We start from the raw sequence: 17,033 nt of genomic DNA on the forward strand, positions 1-17,033 counted from the left end.
GCCTCAGCCTCCTAAGCTGCTAGGATTACAGGCATGTGCCACCGCACCTGCTGTTAAGAGAAAAGTTTAAAAACCAGGACCAAGAATAGGGAAAGTTAAGTAGGAAAAACTGCTAACTATAAATCTTCTTAGAGCTGGGACCCCTCTATTTCAGTTAGGACTGACTTTTAAAAGTGCAGAGGTGAATGGCAGGAAGGAAAGGCATACCTCCACCCAGCACTCAAGTAGTCCTCACTCTGGATGACTCAGCTGTAACTGCTATACCTGACCTTACCCTGCATAAGGGGATGGTATGGGACCAAAGGTCCTTCTAATCACCTTTTCTGTTTAGGTAAACAGAAGTTGCCTCACAGTCTCCCAACTTATCTACAAATTTTGTTATTCAAGAAATATAAGACCACGTAACACACAACGCTATCAAACATCATGAACTACCATGTGAAGTTATTTCTATAAACTTTCTTTTTTTTTTTTTTTTTTTGTGGTGCTGGGGATTGAACCAAGAGCTTTGTGCATGCGAGGAAAGCACTCTACCAACTGAGCTATATCCTCAGCCCTCATGATAAACTTTCATGACAAATATAAAAAAAAAAAAAAAATCTCAAAAAGGTCATTACCTTCTTCTGGCTTCACTGCTTTCTCCTTCTTTACTGATCCTGTTTTAGGACCCTTGTCTTGTGATTTCTTCTGTGAACCACTGGTTTCCTTTTTTGAATTAATCTAATAGGTTAAAAAAAAAATTCTCCAGTCATGTTATGGCCATCCAGATCAATGTCCACCAGATACATATTAGCAAATCATTTCTCAAGCTACTAAGAAGAAGAGAGATACATGACTTGTTACAAGGGCACCTGTACTCATCTCATACTTCCTCAACTCCTTAAATCTTTGAGATTGGGGTTCCTACTGATATTTTCTCTCTCCAAAGTCATCCAAGACCTGAACTCCAAAAAGAAGACTTTTTAATCCTATGCTTATCCTCTCTAACGTGTCCAGAGTATTACAGCTGGGCTCATTTCTATTCCTTCAGTCTGAGTTACCACATCACTGAATCAGATCCCCAGATCAGATCATTTCCTACTGCTACCGCAGGGGAAACCCAAATCTCTCAGCCTTGCTTTGCAGGACCTCCATGTTCTGGTCTGAGGCAGTTCTCCCCGTTCCTCTCCTATCTCACTGCTTCCCATGCTCCTACTCTCTAGCTACACTGGATTTTAAGGAAACCAAATCATAATTTCCCATTTCTGTCCCCTGTCCAGGCTGGTTCCCTCACTTGGAATGCCCCTCCTCTCATCCCAATCTCCATCACAGTTGTCCCATTTCAGAAGGATTAAAATGTGATGTGACATTGACTCCTCTAAAGTTCATCCTTGCCCTTCTCTCCCTCAGCATGTTATCAACATTGCTACTATCTATGTGACCTGGTGTCATAGCTGCCTGTAAAAGCACGCAAGCACTGGTCTTCCACAGAATGCTATGAGTCCCTCGGAGACAGAGGCCATCTCTTACAGGCTCATACCTCACAGGGCCTACTACTGAGAAGTGCCCATAATAAGACATGGCGGGACTCAATAAACACTCATCAAACTGAACCTGAGACAACAGAAGCTACTTAACCCATTTTGTCCCCTTGTCCTACATGTGAAACATCTTGAAAAACTTAGATCATGTAATAAATATCATTTACGGTAATTCTGAAATAATTACTATGTTTGCAGAATTAAAACTCGGGACTTCATGGGTTAATGCCTTCTTTGCCAAGTTCCTACCATATTATTATCTAGGAAATTCCCTTAATATAGTTAGTTCCCTGCATTCNGTCTCAGGAACACACAGCGGATCAGATAGATATGGATTCTCAGCTAAGCTCTCCCAAGTACCCACTGCAGCCATGACTCCCCTGCACAAAAAGGAGAAACATGCAAACCTTACCTCAACTGGGGGTGTCTCTCCAAGCAACAGGTTATTAAAAATGGTAGCGTAATCCCCACTTAAATTCATCAGCTCCTCATGGGTGCCTCTTTCCGTGATGCAGCCCTCTTTCATGAAAATCACTTCATCACAATCAACGAGGTACTGCAGACAAAAGCAGGGAGGATTGCTCGTGTTTGTGCAAATACAGATCAATACCCAGACCTCAGCTCAGCAGGTCTCAACTGGAAGTGACCTAGGTCAACCACGGGACATCCGGTGATATCTGGAGACAGTTTTGGACACACTGCTTTCCCCATTCACTTATACCCAAACTCTATTTTCAGTCACATCTCTCAGCCCTTTCACTTGCTGACCCATATGCAAAAGTTAATATGCTCCAAAGATCTCTGACTCACATGGCCAACTGAGATGCTGGTATAATGGGCTTCAATGGTATGATGGGACTGGAGGTAATTTGCTAAGGAAATGAAAATTCTTAATTCCAGGAATCTCCAGGTTCCCCCAAAAGGTTCCTCCCACCATCCCATGTCTAATTTCCCAAGCCAAGGTGAGCAGCCTAGAGAAAAGCACACCATACCTGTAACTGGTGGGTAACAAACAGAACCGTCTTGGACTTGAGGTGCTTCCGGATAGCACTGTTGAAGATGTGGTTGCCCACATGGGCATCTAAGGCACTGAGGGGGTCATCTAGGATATAGATGCTCCTGTCGCTGTACAATGCCCGGGCAAGGCTGATCCTCTGGCGCTGTCCACCACTTAGGTTGGCTCCTCGTTCACCGATCTACAGGGCCCGGAAGCACAGCAAAGCCCTCAGGTCAAGTCTGAAACAGTGCTTTGTGGCCACAACAGTCACCTGTCCTCTCAAGCTGGCACCTTCTCTTGAATTCTCTGCCTGAATAAACTGCCACTATGATCCTTCCAGGAACTGGGGCAGTTGGCTCAGAATCATCCGGTACCAATTAGTCCTATACTTGGCCTTGCTACTGCCCCTGGGCACCCCTCCAATCCGTTCTCCACACGGCAGAAAGATCTTTCCAAAACACTAAGTTGATCATGCTTCACCACTGCTTAAAAATGAACAGCCCTAATAGAATCTTAACACCCAAATAGGACATATGAAGCAGAACCTTTGCCCTTGGCTGCCTAGCAGCTCTCAGAGCCACTGAACAACCCCCTCCCACACCCTGGGATCAGAGCCATTTAACCTCTTTACTCTCTTTCATCAGATTATTTTGTGCCTAAATCTTTGGGTATGTCATGTCCTTAACTATAAGCTTTGTGAGGATGCAGATGGTTGTCTTAATCCTTTATATCCCCAGTGTCAAGCAGGTGCTGCACCTGTCACTGGCATACAATGTATCTTCTAAATGTTACCATATGAACAAACAAGGAAATCGATTGTCATACGGTAATTAGCTTGTTTGGAATCTTGTCCTTAAAAAAACATTCAATTAATTTAAAGGTTTTCAAACCTGACTTGCATCAGAATTACTTGGAGGGCTTGTTAGAACAGACTGCTGGGCCCCATGGCCAATGTCTGATTCAGTAGGTCTGGAGTATGGGCTGACAATTTACATTTCTATCAAATTCCCAGGTGATTCTGATGCTGCTGATCTGGAGACCATGAGTTGAGAACTCTAAACTAACTAAACCATTTGCCACATCTGGCTTGAGCGATTTAAATGAAGAAAGCTGAATAAAAATGCCAGTTCCCGAGGCCTCCAGGGCAGCTCAGGGATATAAGTTTTAACACTGAAGAGCAAAAACTAGTTCCAGAGATATGCCTGGAAACTGCTCCAGTGCAGAGAACCAAAGAAAAATGGATTTGTTCTAAGGTCTCTTTCTAATGGAAGAGGACTCTATAGACTAAATAAGGCGGTTGGCAAAATAATTCCAGGGAAGAAGTTTGATATAAACATGCTTGACTTGTGGCTTTAAAAACATCTGAATAGAGTAAAAAACATTAAGTCAACAATAGGATTTTGTTTAAAATTGACATATGGAAAACTTAGATACTTAAAACAGGGTTAATATCCCTCTGCTAATGAATAAATGCTTTCTTAACAGAAAGGCTCAATGAAAACAAGACTTCCCTTGTGGTTCTTCTCCCAAGCATTTAAGATGCATCCTAGGAGGGGGCTCTGGCCCGACCCTCCACCTCTCCAAGAGAGAGCCCCCCCCTACTAAATGTGCTAAATGTGTACATCCCATACAGAAGGCCTGTACCTCAGTCAGGTCACTGTTGGGAAGAATGGCCAGGTCAGGCCTCAGGCAGCAGCTGTTCAGCACTGAGTTGTATCTGAAGGACACAAAGTGACATAGTGTCAGGGACACGGTTGGAGCAGAGCCTGCTGAAGGGCTGCCTTGCATCTCACGTGGCCAAGATGGAAAGCATGACAGAAACCAAACACTCCTTGCCTTTCTTCATCAAATTCCTTCCCAAAGAGGATGTTGTCTCTCAGAGTGGCATTGAGGATCCAGGCCTGCTGGGCCACATAAGCGAAGGTTCCACTGATGGCAATGCTGCCCTCTAGAAGTGTCATCTAGGGAGACAGACACCATCCAAAGGCATCATAACTCGAAACCATCACCCTAAGCCAACAGACCCCCATACATTCCTCAATGGAATCTAAAGTTTTGGCAACTTTCTTGGATGCTTTCTGGACCCAAGTCTAGACCTTACATTTGTTCTAAAGAGTTCCAGCAGCAAAGAAAATTGAAGTTCTCCTTACGTGAGATGGGAACCCAGTATAACCACAATTTGACTGAGCAAACACTTCACTCAGCCTATTGCCATGGGCCTAGTTTGTACTCTTCCTATCTGTAAACTGTTTTAACTATGTTTTAATAAGCCAGAAGGTACTCCAGGAACTCCTTGGACTGCACTTGACATCCCCTGGAGGGGATGCTATAAGGATTTATAGCAAGTGTCTGCCTCAAGGGGAGGGCAAACCAACTCATCTACAGAATTCATCCAGAACATTGGCTAGATCTGCTGCTTCTGTAAAATGAGGACCAAAGGGGGAAAAATTCCAGGTTAGACATCAGCTCGTATTTTACAGCACCCACGTAAGGACGACGGACCTTCCCCTCCAATGTGAAGGGACTGCACAATGAGCCATATGCTCTGAAATGTTTTCAGTCACGATGCCTGGTATGAATTGATTTACCAATTTTATCATGGCTCCTTTTGAGACCTACAGTAGACATCTGTCTTGGGTTAGAGATGCTATAGCTTTGAAGTAAAGTTTCATTAACCAGACAGGTAGTACTTGCACATTAAGCTTGTCCTCTCAAACACCTCAAACACACACTCGCAGTGTACATACACAGGTGTATGCCACAGACCATAACACCTAACCACCCAGAGACAGGCAAACACTCGGGATGTGCATGACAAAGTGTTTAGGAACCCACTTCTCCTGGCTGCAGCTACACAGACACCCACACAGCAGTAATGTCAATGAAGAGTTAAACCTGAAAGAAGCAGGGCCGACCAACATCGTCAGCCTCCCTGCAGGGAGAGGGCCTCCAGGACTTGATCCAGGAGCCAAGCCCACCTGAGTTTCGACCTAACACTGTCCAGTCCACCCCAAAAGTGCATCAAACACTGCACTGTTAGACTGTTGAGCAGAACTTAGAAATGGAGCTTTTCCTACTCGCTTCAGTGCCCCCATCTCTGTCCCTTACCATTGGCACTCAAATCTGGCTGATTTTCAGAAATCATCTGGGAAGCTTTTTACAAAGACCCCCAGCTGGGCCCAAGGACTGGAGAGTGTCCTAAAGCAGAATATAGCCTCCTTGGACTGCCTTGGGCAACACTGCCCTCCAGAAGAGCCACAGGTCACCAACTGTGACAGCTGATACCAAACAGACAAGGAAATAGTTTCTAACCTGGAGGCCACAGAAACACCCTCCCCCACTTCCATTTGTCTCATGTCCTCAATAAGAATGTGCGATTCAGAAGACCTCGTTATCAAAAGCTAGGAATGGTCCTGTGTTCATTCCCACTTCAACCTGTAGATGAATTCAAGTTTAAAAGCACAAAGGCACCTTGGATTCTTCTCATTATTAGGTTTAAAAACACTAAAGACAATTTGTCTCAGCAGAGGGTCCTTGTCCTTTTGTTCCCCTCTCTCAGTGCTGACAGCTGTCCATTGGGCATCTTGTGTACTCTTCACTCATGGCCTTGTGATGTGCTTGTGTATCTAGCTGGCTGGCCTATCCTCCCACTGGACATGAACTCCTTGAGGGAACAACTCCTTTGGTGGTTAGGTTGAACACTGAGTGCTGCCATGATTCTCAATCAAATCCTGGCAGCCCAGTTTTTTTGTATTGCTTTGTTTTTTATAGTATCAAGGACAGAACCCAGGGGTGCTCTACCATTGAGCTACACCCCCAGCTCTTTTTCTTCTATTTTGACACATGGTCTCACTTAAGTTGCCCAATCAGGTCTCGAACTTTGATCCTCCTGCCTCAGCCCCTGAAGTTCAGGTATGCGCCACCCCGGCTCTGGAGCCCAGGTTGACTCTTTGCTACAGTGTGGGCATTTGCTCCTCTCTTTCCCGCTTCGCAACATGCTATCTGACGTACCTATGGCATTCAATAAATACATGCTGAATAAAAGAAGGCACGGAGAAAAAATGATGCCAGCTAGGGTACAGATTAGTCACTCATCAGGTGTCAACTGTGCCCTTCCAGACATAGGCTGTTGGGAGGAAGAGAAGGGTAGGACACAGACCAAGGTTCCTTTGTTTCCACCTCTCCTGACTCTTCAGCAAATGAACTCATTTTTCCTGAGATGTTTGCTAAGTAGAGTCCTAAGAAAGAAACAGAACATGTCAAGGGCAATAACAGAAATCTTACCTGTCCTAAAATGGCCGAAATGAGAGACGTTTTTCCACTTCCCACACTGCCACAGATTCCAACCAATTTACCCTGGACAAAGCACACAGAAAGAGGAAGATCATTAAGAAACCACCAACCACTCATCCTAAGGCATGCAACTTCTTTAAGGAAAAATGCATTAACTTTAATTCATCAACACAGTAGCTGTCATCCTTATGAGTCAACACATTGTGTACCTGTTTTCTCACTCATTAGCAGCCTACTTCACAGGGATTATGTGGGGATACACTGAGGTAACAGAGATAAAAGCCCTTTGAAAAGACTACACATTCCACATATATCATGGTATTCCACTTTTAGAAAATCCTAGCTTCTTTCCAACTTTATTGGTAACCTATGTTTTTTGTTTGTTTTTCTTGTTTTTTAGAAGAGAAGGTAGGGCTCTTGTAAATTATGATTTTTCTCTAGGGTTTACATTGTCAATGGAAAGTAGGTGCATTGTTGCATATGTTTTTCTGAAAGATATTTCCAAAAATCTGAGGAATATTTACGTCATCAATTTCAAATAAAAGTGGAAACCCAAGCCTGCGATTAACTCAGGATCCATGAGGACTGGTTCAAGGACTCCTGAGGATACCAAAATCTATGGATGTTTAAAAAAGCACAGTATTTGCATATAACCTCCACACATCCTCTAGTATGCTTTATACCATCTCTAGATAACACAGAATACCTAATATAGGCAAATAGTTGTAATACTGTTTTGTTTAGGGAATAATGGACAAGGAAAAAAGTCCACGTGTTCAATATAGATGGATTGTTTTCCACCAAATAAATACTTTTTATCTGCAGCCTGTTGGAATGCATGAATACAGAGGGCTGACTATATCCTCAGATAAGCAAATGAATTCCCAATAGGTAGTGCTGAAAGTTGTCAAGGACAGACAGATGACTTTACAAGTTTTCAAGGATAGACGGCCCAAGGAAGGAAGGAAGATTGGGTGGTATGGAAGGAGCACAGACTCTGGAGGGGCAGGGGGGGACTAGAATCCCAAAACCACCAGCACCTGCTAATCATGTGACCCTTGTTACCTAAACCAACACTGTGTCTGCCTCCCTCACTGGACTCTGAGCACCCGAGGAAAGGAGTTACTCTATAAAACCAAGTGTCTGGGACGTAATAAAAGCATGTTGAGCAAACAACAGTTTGACATGGTCTGTAAGTCTGAAAGATCACTGCCTGGTGGTAATGAGAGATCAAGTCACAGTTCAAGCTCTGCTCAGGCGAGGTAGGCTTACACAGAGAAAAACGCAAATTTTCTGGTGACTAAGTATGACAGCAACAAAGAAGCAAGTGCCTGGTGCAGAGAAGACATCTGGCAAGTGTCACTGTCCCTTCCCCTCCCTGTTTTGTAATCCCACAGACTCAGGAGGCTGAGGGAGGAGGATCACAAGTTTGAGGCCAACTTAAGCAACTTAGTAAGACCCTCAGCAACTTACCAAGATTGTGTCTTAAAATAAATATAAAAAAGGTTGGGATGTAGTTCAGTGGGGTTCAATCCCCAGTACCCCCACCCCTCAAAAAAAGTCTACTTCTTAAATGAGGCTTTCCCACCAGTAGAGTAGAGGAAGGGGACTTGAGGGAAGGGAAGAGGGAAAGAAAGGGGGTAAAAATGGGGGACGAAATTGATCAAATTATGATATGTGCATGTATAAATATGTTACAATGAATCCCACTATTACATGTAATTATAATACATCAATTAAATTAATTTTAAAAATAAAAAAATAAAAGAAACCTTCTCTCCGGCAACCCACTAAAACTGCAATCCCAACTGTCCCTGCCCCAGCACTCTCCACCTCATTTTTCACAGCCCTTATCACAATCTGACACAGGATATATTAGACTTGTTTATTGTTTGTCTGTGCCACTGGAATGTATGCTCTAGGAGAGCAGGGATTTTTGTCTGGGTTTTTGCTGCTATATTCCCAGCCCTATAACATTGCCTGGCATATAGGTGACACTCAAAAAATGGCTGTTGAAGAAATGAATATCCATATGACTGTGTCCTCTGAATGTTATGGCCCTTTAAACATGGTGCTGGTTCCTAATCAGTCTGTATCTTAAAAGCTTTGAACCTACACCAGCCCCTCTCTGAGACTTCTGCCTGATCTGTACCACCTGCACTGTGACATCATATACCAAAATGATGCTTCACTTCCTTTAAAATAAATGATTACAATATAACCATTGGTAAAAGCACCAAGAATACCTACCCTGTGCCAGATCTTGTGCAATGCACAGCCTACTGGGAACAGGGAGCCCATACGAAGTTATAACACCAGAAATAATTACTGCAGCTCACATACAGCAACGATAGCCAGAAACTGATTCAGGGCAAAATCTTGGAAAATCCACTTGAATGCTTCATTTCCTTGTTTATAAAATGAGCATCTCATGAGATCAGTTGTTATTAACTCTGTTGTTAAATGCTTAAATATTCCCTTTGAAATTACAGCTGGTCCAATCTGCTTTTTGGTTCAAAATCTATAGCCACAGAGTACCTTGCTAAAAGGAACTGCACCTGCCTTTTCTTCCCAGATCAGAAGGGGTGGCATGCCAGACAGGGTATGGGGGCGAAGGGGGTGGGAGTGCAGGCGGACAGCTCACCTCTTCAATTTCCAGGTCGATGCTGTACAGCGTCCTCTGCAGGCGGAGGTTCCCCAGGTGGATGTGCTTGCCTTCTTCCTCTTCAGGACTGGGCCGCTCGTCACTGTCCAGGAGGAGGTGGCCTTTCTGCTCTGCCAGCACCGCCTGATGCTCAGTGCGCTGCAGCTGCCTCACCTTCTCTTTCTTGCCCTTGGCAGCCCTCTTGTCTTTTTTCATTTTGGGGGTCAGCTTGGGCGAGTTCTGGATACTGGAGTGGGAGGAGTCCCATGCCAAGGTGGCATTTTTCATCTCTATCTTGATGTGAGGACTGGCTGGTTTGTTCTTTATCATGTGAACCTCTTCCATTAGAAACAAACTCTGATAGGAGTTGTGAGAGAGGTGCAAAGATGAGACACTGGATCAAGACCAGGGAGACAAGCCTAGGGCGCACACTCACGTAGCAAAACACATCAGGCTATACAGTAGAAGGAAGCTGAAGGGCAAAAGGCAGCTCATTAGTGTAGCCTCGCCTCAGGCCCGCCAAGGGGGTCTCAAGAGCATGGGGACAACCACAGAAGGTACAGGGACCTTGTCCATTGACCCAACCCTCTACACTAAGCTAAGCTACTCATTCTTTTCTGCCGGCCTAATATGGGCCAAAGGACAATGAACTGCTATGCAGCCCCTTGTTCTAACTCAGGAGCAGGTAGGACACCCTAAAGGCACTCTGATCCCCTATATAGACCCTCACCATCTTGTTTTCCCTCCAGAACACTCCTGCAGATCACAAAGCCTGCCCACCTCCCTCACCTGCAACCTGACACCTGTTGGGAGAGGATGAACTGAATAGAGGGTCTAAGGTTCTGTCTCCCGTAGAGTATTCCTTCTGGTCAAGAAATCCTCATGTCTTCTAAGCCCTGCCTTAGAACTTGGGAGAATTCAACAAAACAAAAGACAGGCCTACATGTGAGCAAAGGGTATCTCCCCTAGAAAGACCCCTTGGAAGGAGAACAAGACCCCTTTCCTCCAGTCCGCTTCCAGAGACACCCTCAGTTAAATTAAAGGGAAGGAAAATGGGATGCTTGAAGTAGGAAGAGTCTCTGAAATTAACCAGAAACACCACCACAGTAAACCACAGCCTGGGACCTTCCCATAAGACTTGAGTCCTCTTCTGACCATCTTCTTAAATCTGTCATTTCTATAGAATGCCACCGCACTTGGAATCCAATAATTAAGAATTTGTGCTATTACAAGTAATACATATTCCCTTTCTCATTCTCTTGGGTCCTAAACTTCTAAGCTTGCTCTCCTCCCCCCTTATATCACCACCTCTTACTCATTTTTAATCCCCAGTCTTCCTAGAAGTATCACAATTCTAAATTTCCTAGATAATATTCACTCTTGATCAATCTTGGGTTTAGTCCCTGCTTTCTGAAAACAGCTGTTTGGTTTCATTTGTTCAGAGCCTTCCTGAGAAATTGAGCTAAAAATAACAAATATTTTGATCACCGTCATTGAGTAAAACCACAGGCTGACAGAATTTCCATCATTCTCTCCCCTGGAGTTATTAAGAGGATGAAGAGAGTTTAGGCCTTAATGAACTACTAAGAAATATGTTGGTGCCTAATCATGTGCATAGTTCTTCCTCTACTTTTCCTTATTATTAGCCCTGCCCTGCCCCAGGAGGATTTCAGTTCAGGTCGCCCTACCCTGACAGGGTGAGGCAGATGGGGGTCTTACAACTCTTGAATTTATATCTACTTGGATTTGCACTTGCCAGGATGACAACAGAATCTTAGAGGTGCACAATCTGTAAACCTCAACTTTTCCATGAAACACTGATCATCAAAACACTACTTTCATTCCCCAAAAGACAAAAACCAGAATGTATCAGTTGAGCAGAAGAGGGGTTACAAATAAAATGCAAGACACCAGATAAAATACAAGACACCCGGTTAAATTTGGATTCCAGATAAATAATAAACAATTTTCAGTATAAGTATATCCCATGCAGTATTTAATTGGGCATCCTGTATTTTTATTTATAAAACGTAACCACGCTACAGTAGTGACAAGCAAATAACTGCCCTTCGACAAGTTATTTCTCCTAGAAATTTTATCCCTTTGTCTATCCTTTATCCACACTACTCAACCGGAAGCAATGAGCTCTTGTGCAGGATGCACTTCCAAGGCAGATCAAATAGAGCAAATACCACACTTGCTTACCCATCAGATCCCTAAGTCCGTTTAAAAAGAGAAAGGTGACGATGCAAAATAAGAAGGCAGAGGGTGAAGGCTGGGGTTGTGGCTCAGTGGTAGAGCGCTTGCCTCGCATGTGTGAGGCACTGGGTTTGATCCTCAGCATCACATAAATATGAACAAATAAATTGTGACCATCTACAACTAAAAAAATTATTAAAAAAAAAAAAAGAAGGCAGAGGGTGAAAGCACTTCTGCAGCACCATCACTGAATTTCAATATGCAGAAAATAAACCAAACAGGCAAGTCCCATCCTGGTTATTCTCATATCCATTTCCTAGAAGATGACGGGAGAGATATAATCCCAGGAACATTCTCATTTCAAAAGACTGCCTCAGGGCTGGGGTGGTGGCTCAGTGATAGAGCGCTTGCCTAGCATGTGTGAGGTACTGGATTCGATCCTCAGCACCACATATAAATAAAAATAAACAAAATACAGGCACTGTGTCCATCTACAACTAAAAAATTTTTTAAAAATTAAAAAAAAAAAGACTGCCTCGGGTGGTCTCCCAGGATTGAAGCAGATTTCCTCTAGTGAATTACACCTAAAAAACAGCTCCCCCCCCAATCCCTAATGAAGTGAACATAATTCTAATTAATAAGCACATGAAGATAATAAGAAAGAAACAGCTTAGAGTTGGGGAAGGATTAAGCAATAAATACTCATTATCTTGGGCCACGCATCTACCTTAAGAAAGGAAAAACCCTGCCAAGAGGCAGAGGATAGAATTGGACTGAAGTCTCACAGGACATAAAAGAGAGCTGTGGGTGATTTTGCTATTATTAACTCTGATGCTTCCTGGACAGAGGAAGGAACTATGAGATGAAATGCCACCTGCTAATCCAAGTCCTCACTAATAAGTGAAGAGAAGTGAACCCCCCCAAAACAAGGGGAGAACAAGACTATATTATACACTCTGTTTCTTCATCCAAAATCCAACCAAATCCATCCACTAACAAAGATATAGAAACAAACGGGAGGGAAGACTTCTGGTCAAAACATCTGCTTTCTTCCATGACTGGCTACTGTGGGTTCACAAAGCAGGAAGCATCTGACGGCTGCAGACCACTGCTTCTCATGTGACTCTGCTTCTCATGTGACTCTGGCTCTTGTCCTTCTAGCAGCCAGGCTGGGGAAGGGGAAGGAAATGGGGATGGGGGTGCATTCTGGAGGACTAGCTTTCTTGATCCAACAAAATTCACCTGATTAACTATGAATAAGTAGATAATATAAATAAATACATCCTGGGAAGGTATGTTTTAGTCTTAACAGGAAAACCAAATTTGTTTCTACTGAGCTCTAAGTGGGTGGGTGATATTCATCCCTAAAACACCTCAGCTTCAAGTGTTCATGAACCAAAATCACTTTTATAGTGTTCTCACTGGCCAAGAAAGATGAGCAGGAGCACAAGAGTGTCACCGTCAAGGAATTCCAGTCCACATGATGCTGCTTTTTTTTTTTTTTTTTTAACTTTTTTAAATGAGTGTTAACCACTTTCAAATATCTATCTCCCTCTACCCTCCCAAATATATCTTCCTCTTATATCATGTATTTCTATTATTCTGATGGCACAAAGAATAACACGGCCAAAGTATGATCAACTAACCACCTGCAAGGAAAAAAACTGGTACTTACTTAACTGCACTTCCCAACATGATCTAGATTTATGACTAGTTCCATGTCACTGCATCATGAATGGCAATCACAGGGCAGGAGAAAGAAAGTACCAAAAAAGGACTTAGTATATCAACCAATCAAACTGACAGTAGCAACAATAAAGGGGAGGAAAACCTGACAGTCACGGCAATTCTGGTCTTCTAGGTTTAAATCACTTAAAAGCCCAGTGAGTTATGACATAAATCCAGGTCAGGCCTAGGAGGAAGGGTCTTGCTTTGGAGGGAATGCTGAGCCTAGGACCAAGCCATCCAGGAAGGGTAAAAGTCTATCCCTTAATTCAGTGTCTTCCATGCCTCCTTCTTAACAACTTGCCAAAATGCTCAAAGAAAATCAAAACCAAGTGTGGTTAATCTGTGTGGCCCCCTAGAGCACAGGCAGCAGGGAGTTGTGCCAGGGACAGCTCCTGACACAGAGGAGGGGCAAGGAGTCACTTACCTTAAACCTGTCAACAGCAACCGATGCTTCCGAGAGGGACTTTACTGAGAATGGTGTTACTTTCAAAGCAAAAGTCATGGAATTGAAGACAGTCACCACTGTGAAAGCCTTAAAATGGGAAAGGAGGAGAAACTGAGCATGATCACGCGAGGCAACTACAATGACAAGACATCACCGACTTCCTTTCAGGTGGTAGGAAGGCTGCAGCTTGGCTGTCAAATGTTACTACGAGTCACATTTTTTTAAAAGATAAGGTTTTCATGAGACCTTCAGTTAAAATCTCAGTAAATCTGAACCATAGGTTGATTGGTATCTTCAGAATGAAACCCAAGCCTAGGTTGACTAAAAATAACCTGTACACTATCTGCAAGGGCTGGCTCCCCACTCGATAACGCTCCCCATCCCTGGGGGGTCCCTGACCTGTGCTGCTGTCAGATCGAAGCCCAGGGTCATGTGAACAGAGAACGTCACCACACTGGCAATCACCACCACGATGGGAGCCACACCAACAGTGATGCTCTGAAAGTACCCAGCTTTTTCCAATATCCGACGCTCCTCCTCTCGGATTTCTATGAATAAAAAAGAAGACACCTTTAAACCAAGTCAAAAGAAACATTGGGATTTTTTTCCTCCAAAACCAAACAAGACTCAGTCCTCACCCACAAATAGGATTTTATTTTTTTTTAATATTTATTATTATTTTTTTTTAGGTGTAGATGGACACAACACAACGCCTTTATTTTTATGTGGTGCTGAGGATCGAACCCAGGTCCCGCCCATGCTAGGCAAGCACTCTACCACTGAGCCACAATCCCAGCCCCACAAACAGGTTTATAAATGACTCTTTAATACCTACGGTGCAAACATTAGTCTAATGACTTATTGACTCTACTATTTGAGCTGAAGTTTGAAATGGATCAAGTCACTGAAAAGAATCTAATGGAAAGCAGTTGCTACAAATGAGTACAGGGATCATCTTCTATCTTTTTCTTGTGAGTCCTTGGGTTTATAAGAAATGAATATATTAATTGTATCTACAACTGGCAGTTTTGTTTGCTTACCTGGCTGTTGCTTATTTTTTGCCTCAGGAATCATAGAAAGACTGTTCAACAGCACTGGAGAATTAAAAAGAACTAGATTTCTTAAAATGTCTGGTGTATGTTGGCAATGAGATAAATTTCACATAAAAAAAAAGCAGTCAGAAAATGGAAGATGGGTGAAATACAATTTCTATAGGCAGAATGTAATTTTCTTAAGTATTTACAAAACAGATACCTTATTAACAAAGCAATCACAAAACACTAGAACTATGGAGTGGAAAGTAGGGCAATAAATGGCAAGGTATCAACCCAGTGCAGTGGACACACCTATAATCCCAGCAACTCAGAGGCTGAAGCAAGAAAATTGCAAGTTTGAGGCCAGCCTCAGCAACTTAGCAAGTTGGGGATGTGGCTCAGTGGTAAAGCACCCATGGGTTCAATCCACAATACCAAAACATCAAGAAAACACACACACACACACACACACACACACACACACACACGCCAGGGCTCCCACAATGGCAAGTTATTTATTTTAAACACAAAAGTGATTCTTTGTAGCTATGCACTGACCCTAAAGGTATTACCACTGCCCACAGTATCTTCACACCTACTTTGTAAGTCATAAAACTTGATTCCCACAAAACAACACCAAAACAAACAAACAAAAAAATCCACTCAACTCATTGCTTTAACATTGATCATACATCTTAACCACGAACATAATAAGCGAGAATCCTCTTCAAACTGACAAAAACAGATTATGATACAAAATAGAGGACTGAAGGATAAGTGGCATCTCAGAAAGATCATAAAATGACAGAACGAGAGCCTGCAGGGACCATCAGTGGTCATCCTGCCATCGACATGCCTGGCACGTCCACTTAGAAGCCATTTGTTCCACTCTGGTGGAAACAAAACTGCTACTTTACAAAGCAGCCTAATCCACTGCTGGGTACTTCAGAGAGTCACCTCTAGATGTTGCTTAGCTTAACAGCCCTCATGAAAAAAGTGTAGAGTCCAGAGCTGGAAAACAAGTTTCTGAAGATTTAATTAATGAAACTACACCAGCTACCTTGATCTGAACAGGGCATGTCTATTCCACCTAAAATTATAGTAGCTGTTAAACATCACTGTATTCAGTCAGCTCAACATGAGATTATGTCCATTAAAGGCTCATGCAGTTTTTATTTATATTAAGGTTAAATGTACCTAAGTATTTTTTTTTTAAACTTGAAAGTGCCTTTAAATATTCTTCTTAAATTTCACCAGTTTTAAGAACCATCATTCCAACTTTTGTTAAGATGGTTCTAAATGCCCAATCTGTATTAATGATCATGATCCCTCCCAGCTTTGTGGCACTTACATATTTGACATGTTTATGCCTGCACTGAATTTACAGATCAGGATGGGGCCAGGCCCTGAGGACCTTGTGATTCAATATAAACAATTATTTAAAAAAATAAAACAAGCCCCTGGTAAGTGGCAGAGCCAGGCACCCTGATACCCAGCCAAACCTCAGGGTTCCACAACTAGCTTTGGTACATTCACAACCAGTGTAGAGGGGACAAAAGTGGAACTCTTAGCCATCATTCAGTATTATCTTCTGTGATATTCTCACAGCCAAGTTGGAAAAACATGGGCAGGATGAGAGAATATAGGAGCTTTGGAACCAAAATTATTCTAACTAGTTGTGCTATCTTAAGAAAAATCACAATTTCTCCAGGTCTCAATTTCCTGTCTGTGGGATGAGGTTATGGGTTCAAATCTCTAAAACCCCTTTTAAACATCAAGGTTCTAGGATATTATGATCATAGATATTAGAAGTCCTAGGACATTATGATCGTAGACATTAGAAGTCCTAGCATCTAATGTGCTCAGGAAGCAAAGTGTGAATGATCAGACCCAAAGAATACAAAATCCTTCTACCCCATGCACAAAGAAAATCTTTAAACTCACTTTGAACGCTCTGAGAAAATGCTTTGACCCAGGCATACATTTTAATAAATTTAATGTAGGTGAGAACTTCATTCATCTTCTGGACACGGTCATCAGTGGCGGCCACACACTTTCTCCTGAAGTATGCAGTGAGCCGTGACACGAACATCTGAGAGGACAAGCAATGCCATGCCAAGTTAGAGCTCATTCAAACTGAAGAACTGCATGATCTGCTTAAGGTCATTTTAAA

General features: G+C 42.8%; 1 protein-coding gene across 4 annotated transcripts in view; it reads right to left on the reverse strand.

Moving 5' to 3' along the window:
* Nucleotides 1–17,033, reverse strand: part of Abcc5 (ATP binding cassette subfamily C member 5) — a 78,132-nt gene that overhangs the window by 28,395 nt on the left and 32,704 nt on the right. For all 4 annotated transcript variants that reach the window (XM_015499914.2, XM_048803973.1, XM_048803975.1 and 1 more), the window contains exons 8-17: nucleotides 16,805–16,952; nucleotides 14,226–14,374; nucleotides 13,806–13,913; nucleotides 9,455–9,811; nucleotides 6,802–6,873; nucleotides 4,354–4,478; nucleotides 4,162–4,234; nucleotides 2,513–2,716; nucleotides 1,933–2,076; nucleotides 618–720 (exon numbers count right to left, since the gene is read on the reverse strand). In XM_015499914.2, coding sequence (XP_015355400.1) covers nucleotides 618–720; nucleotides 1,933–2,076; nucleotides 2,513–2,716; nucleotides 4,162–4,234; nucleotides 4,354–4,478; nucleotides 6,802–6,873; nucleotides 9,455–9,811; nucleotides 13,806–13,913; nucleotides 14,226–14,374; nucleotides 16,805–16,952 — 1,483 coding nt within the window. The remainder of the gene's footprint in view (nucleotides 1–617; nucleotides 721–1,932; nucleotides 2,077–2,512; nucleotides 2,717–4,161; nucleotides 4,235–4,353; nucleotides 4,479–6,801; nucleotides 6,874–9,454; nucleotides 9,812–13,805; nucleotides 13,914–14,225; nucleotides 14,375–16,804; nucleotides 16,953–17,033) is intronic.

Source organism: Marmota marmota, unplaced genomic scaffold, assembly GCF_001458135.2.
Source record: "Marmota marmota marmota unplaced genomic scaffold, marMar, whole genome shotgun sequence".
Lineage (NCBI taxonomy): Eukaryota > Metazoa > Chordata > Mammalia > Rodentia > Sciuridae > Marmota > Marmota marmota.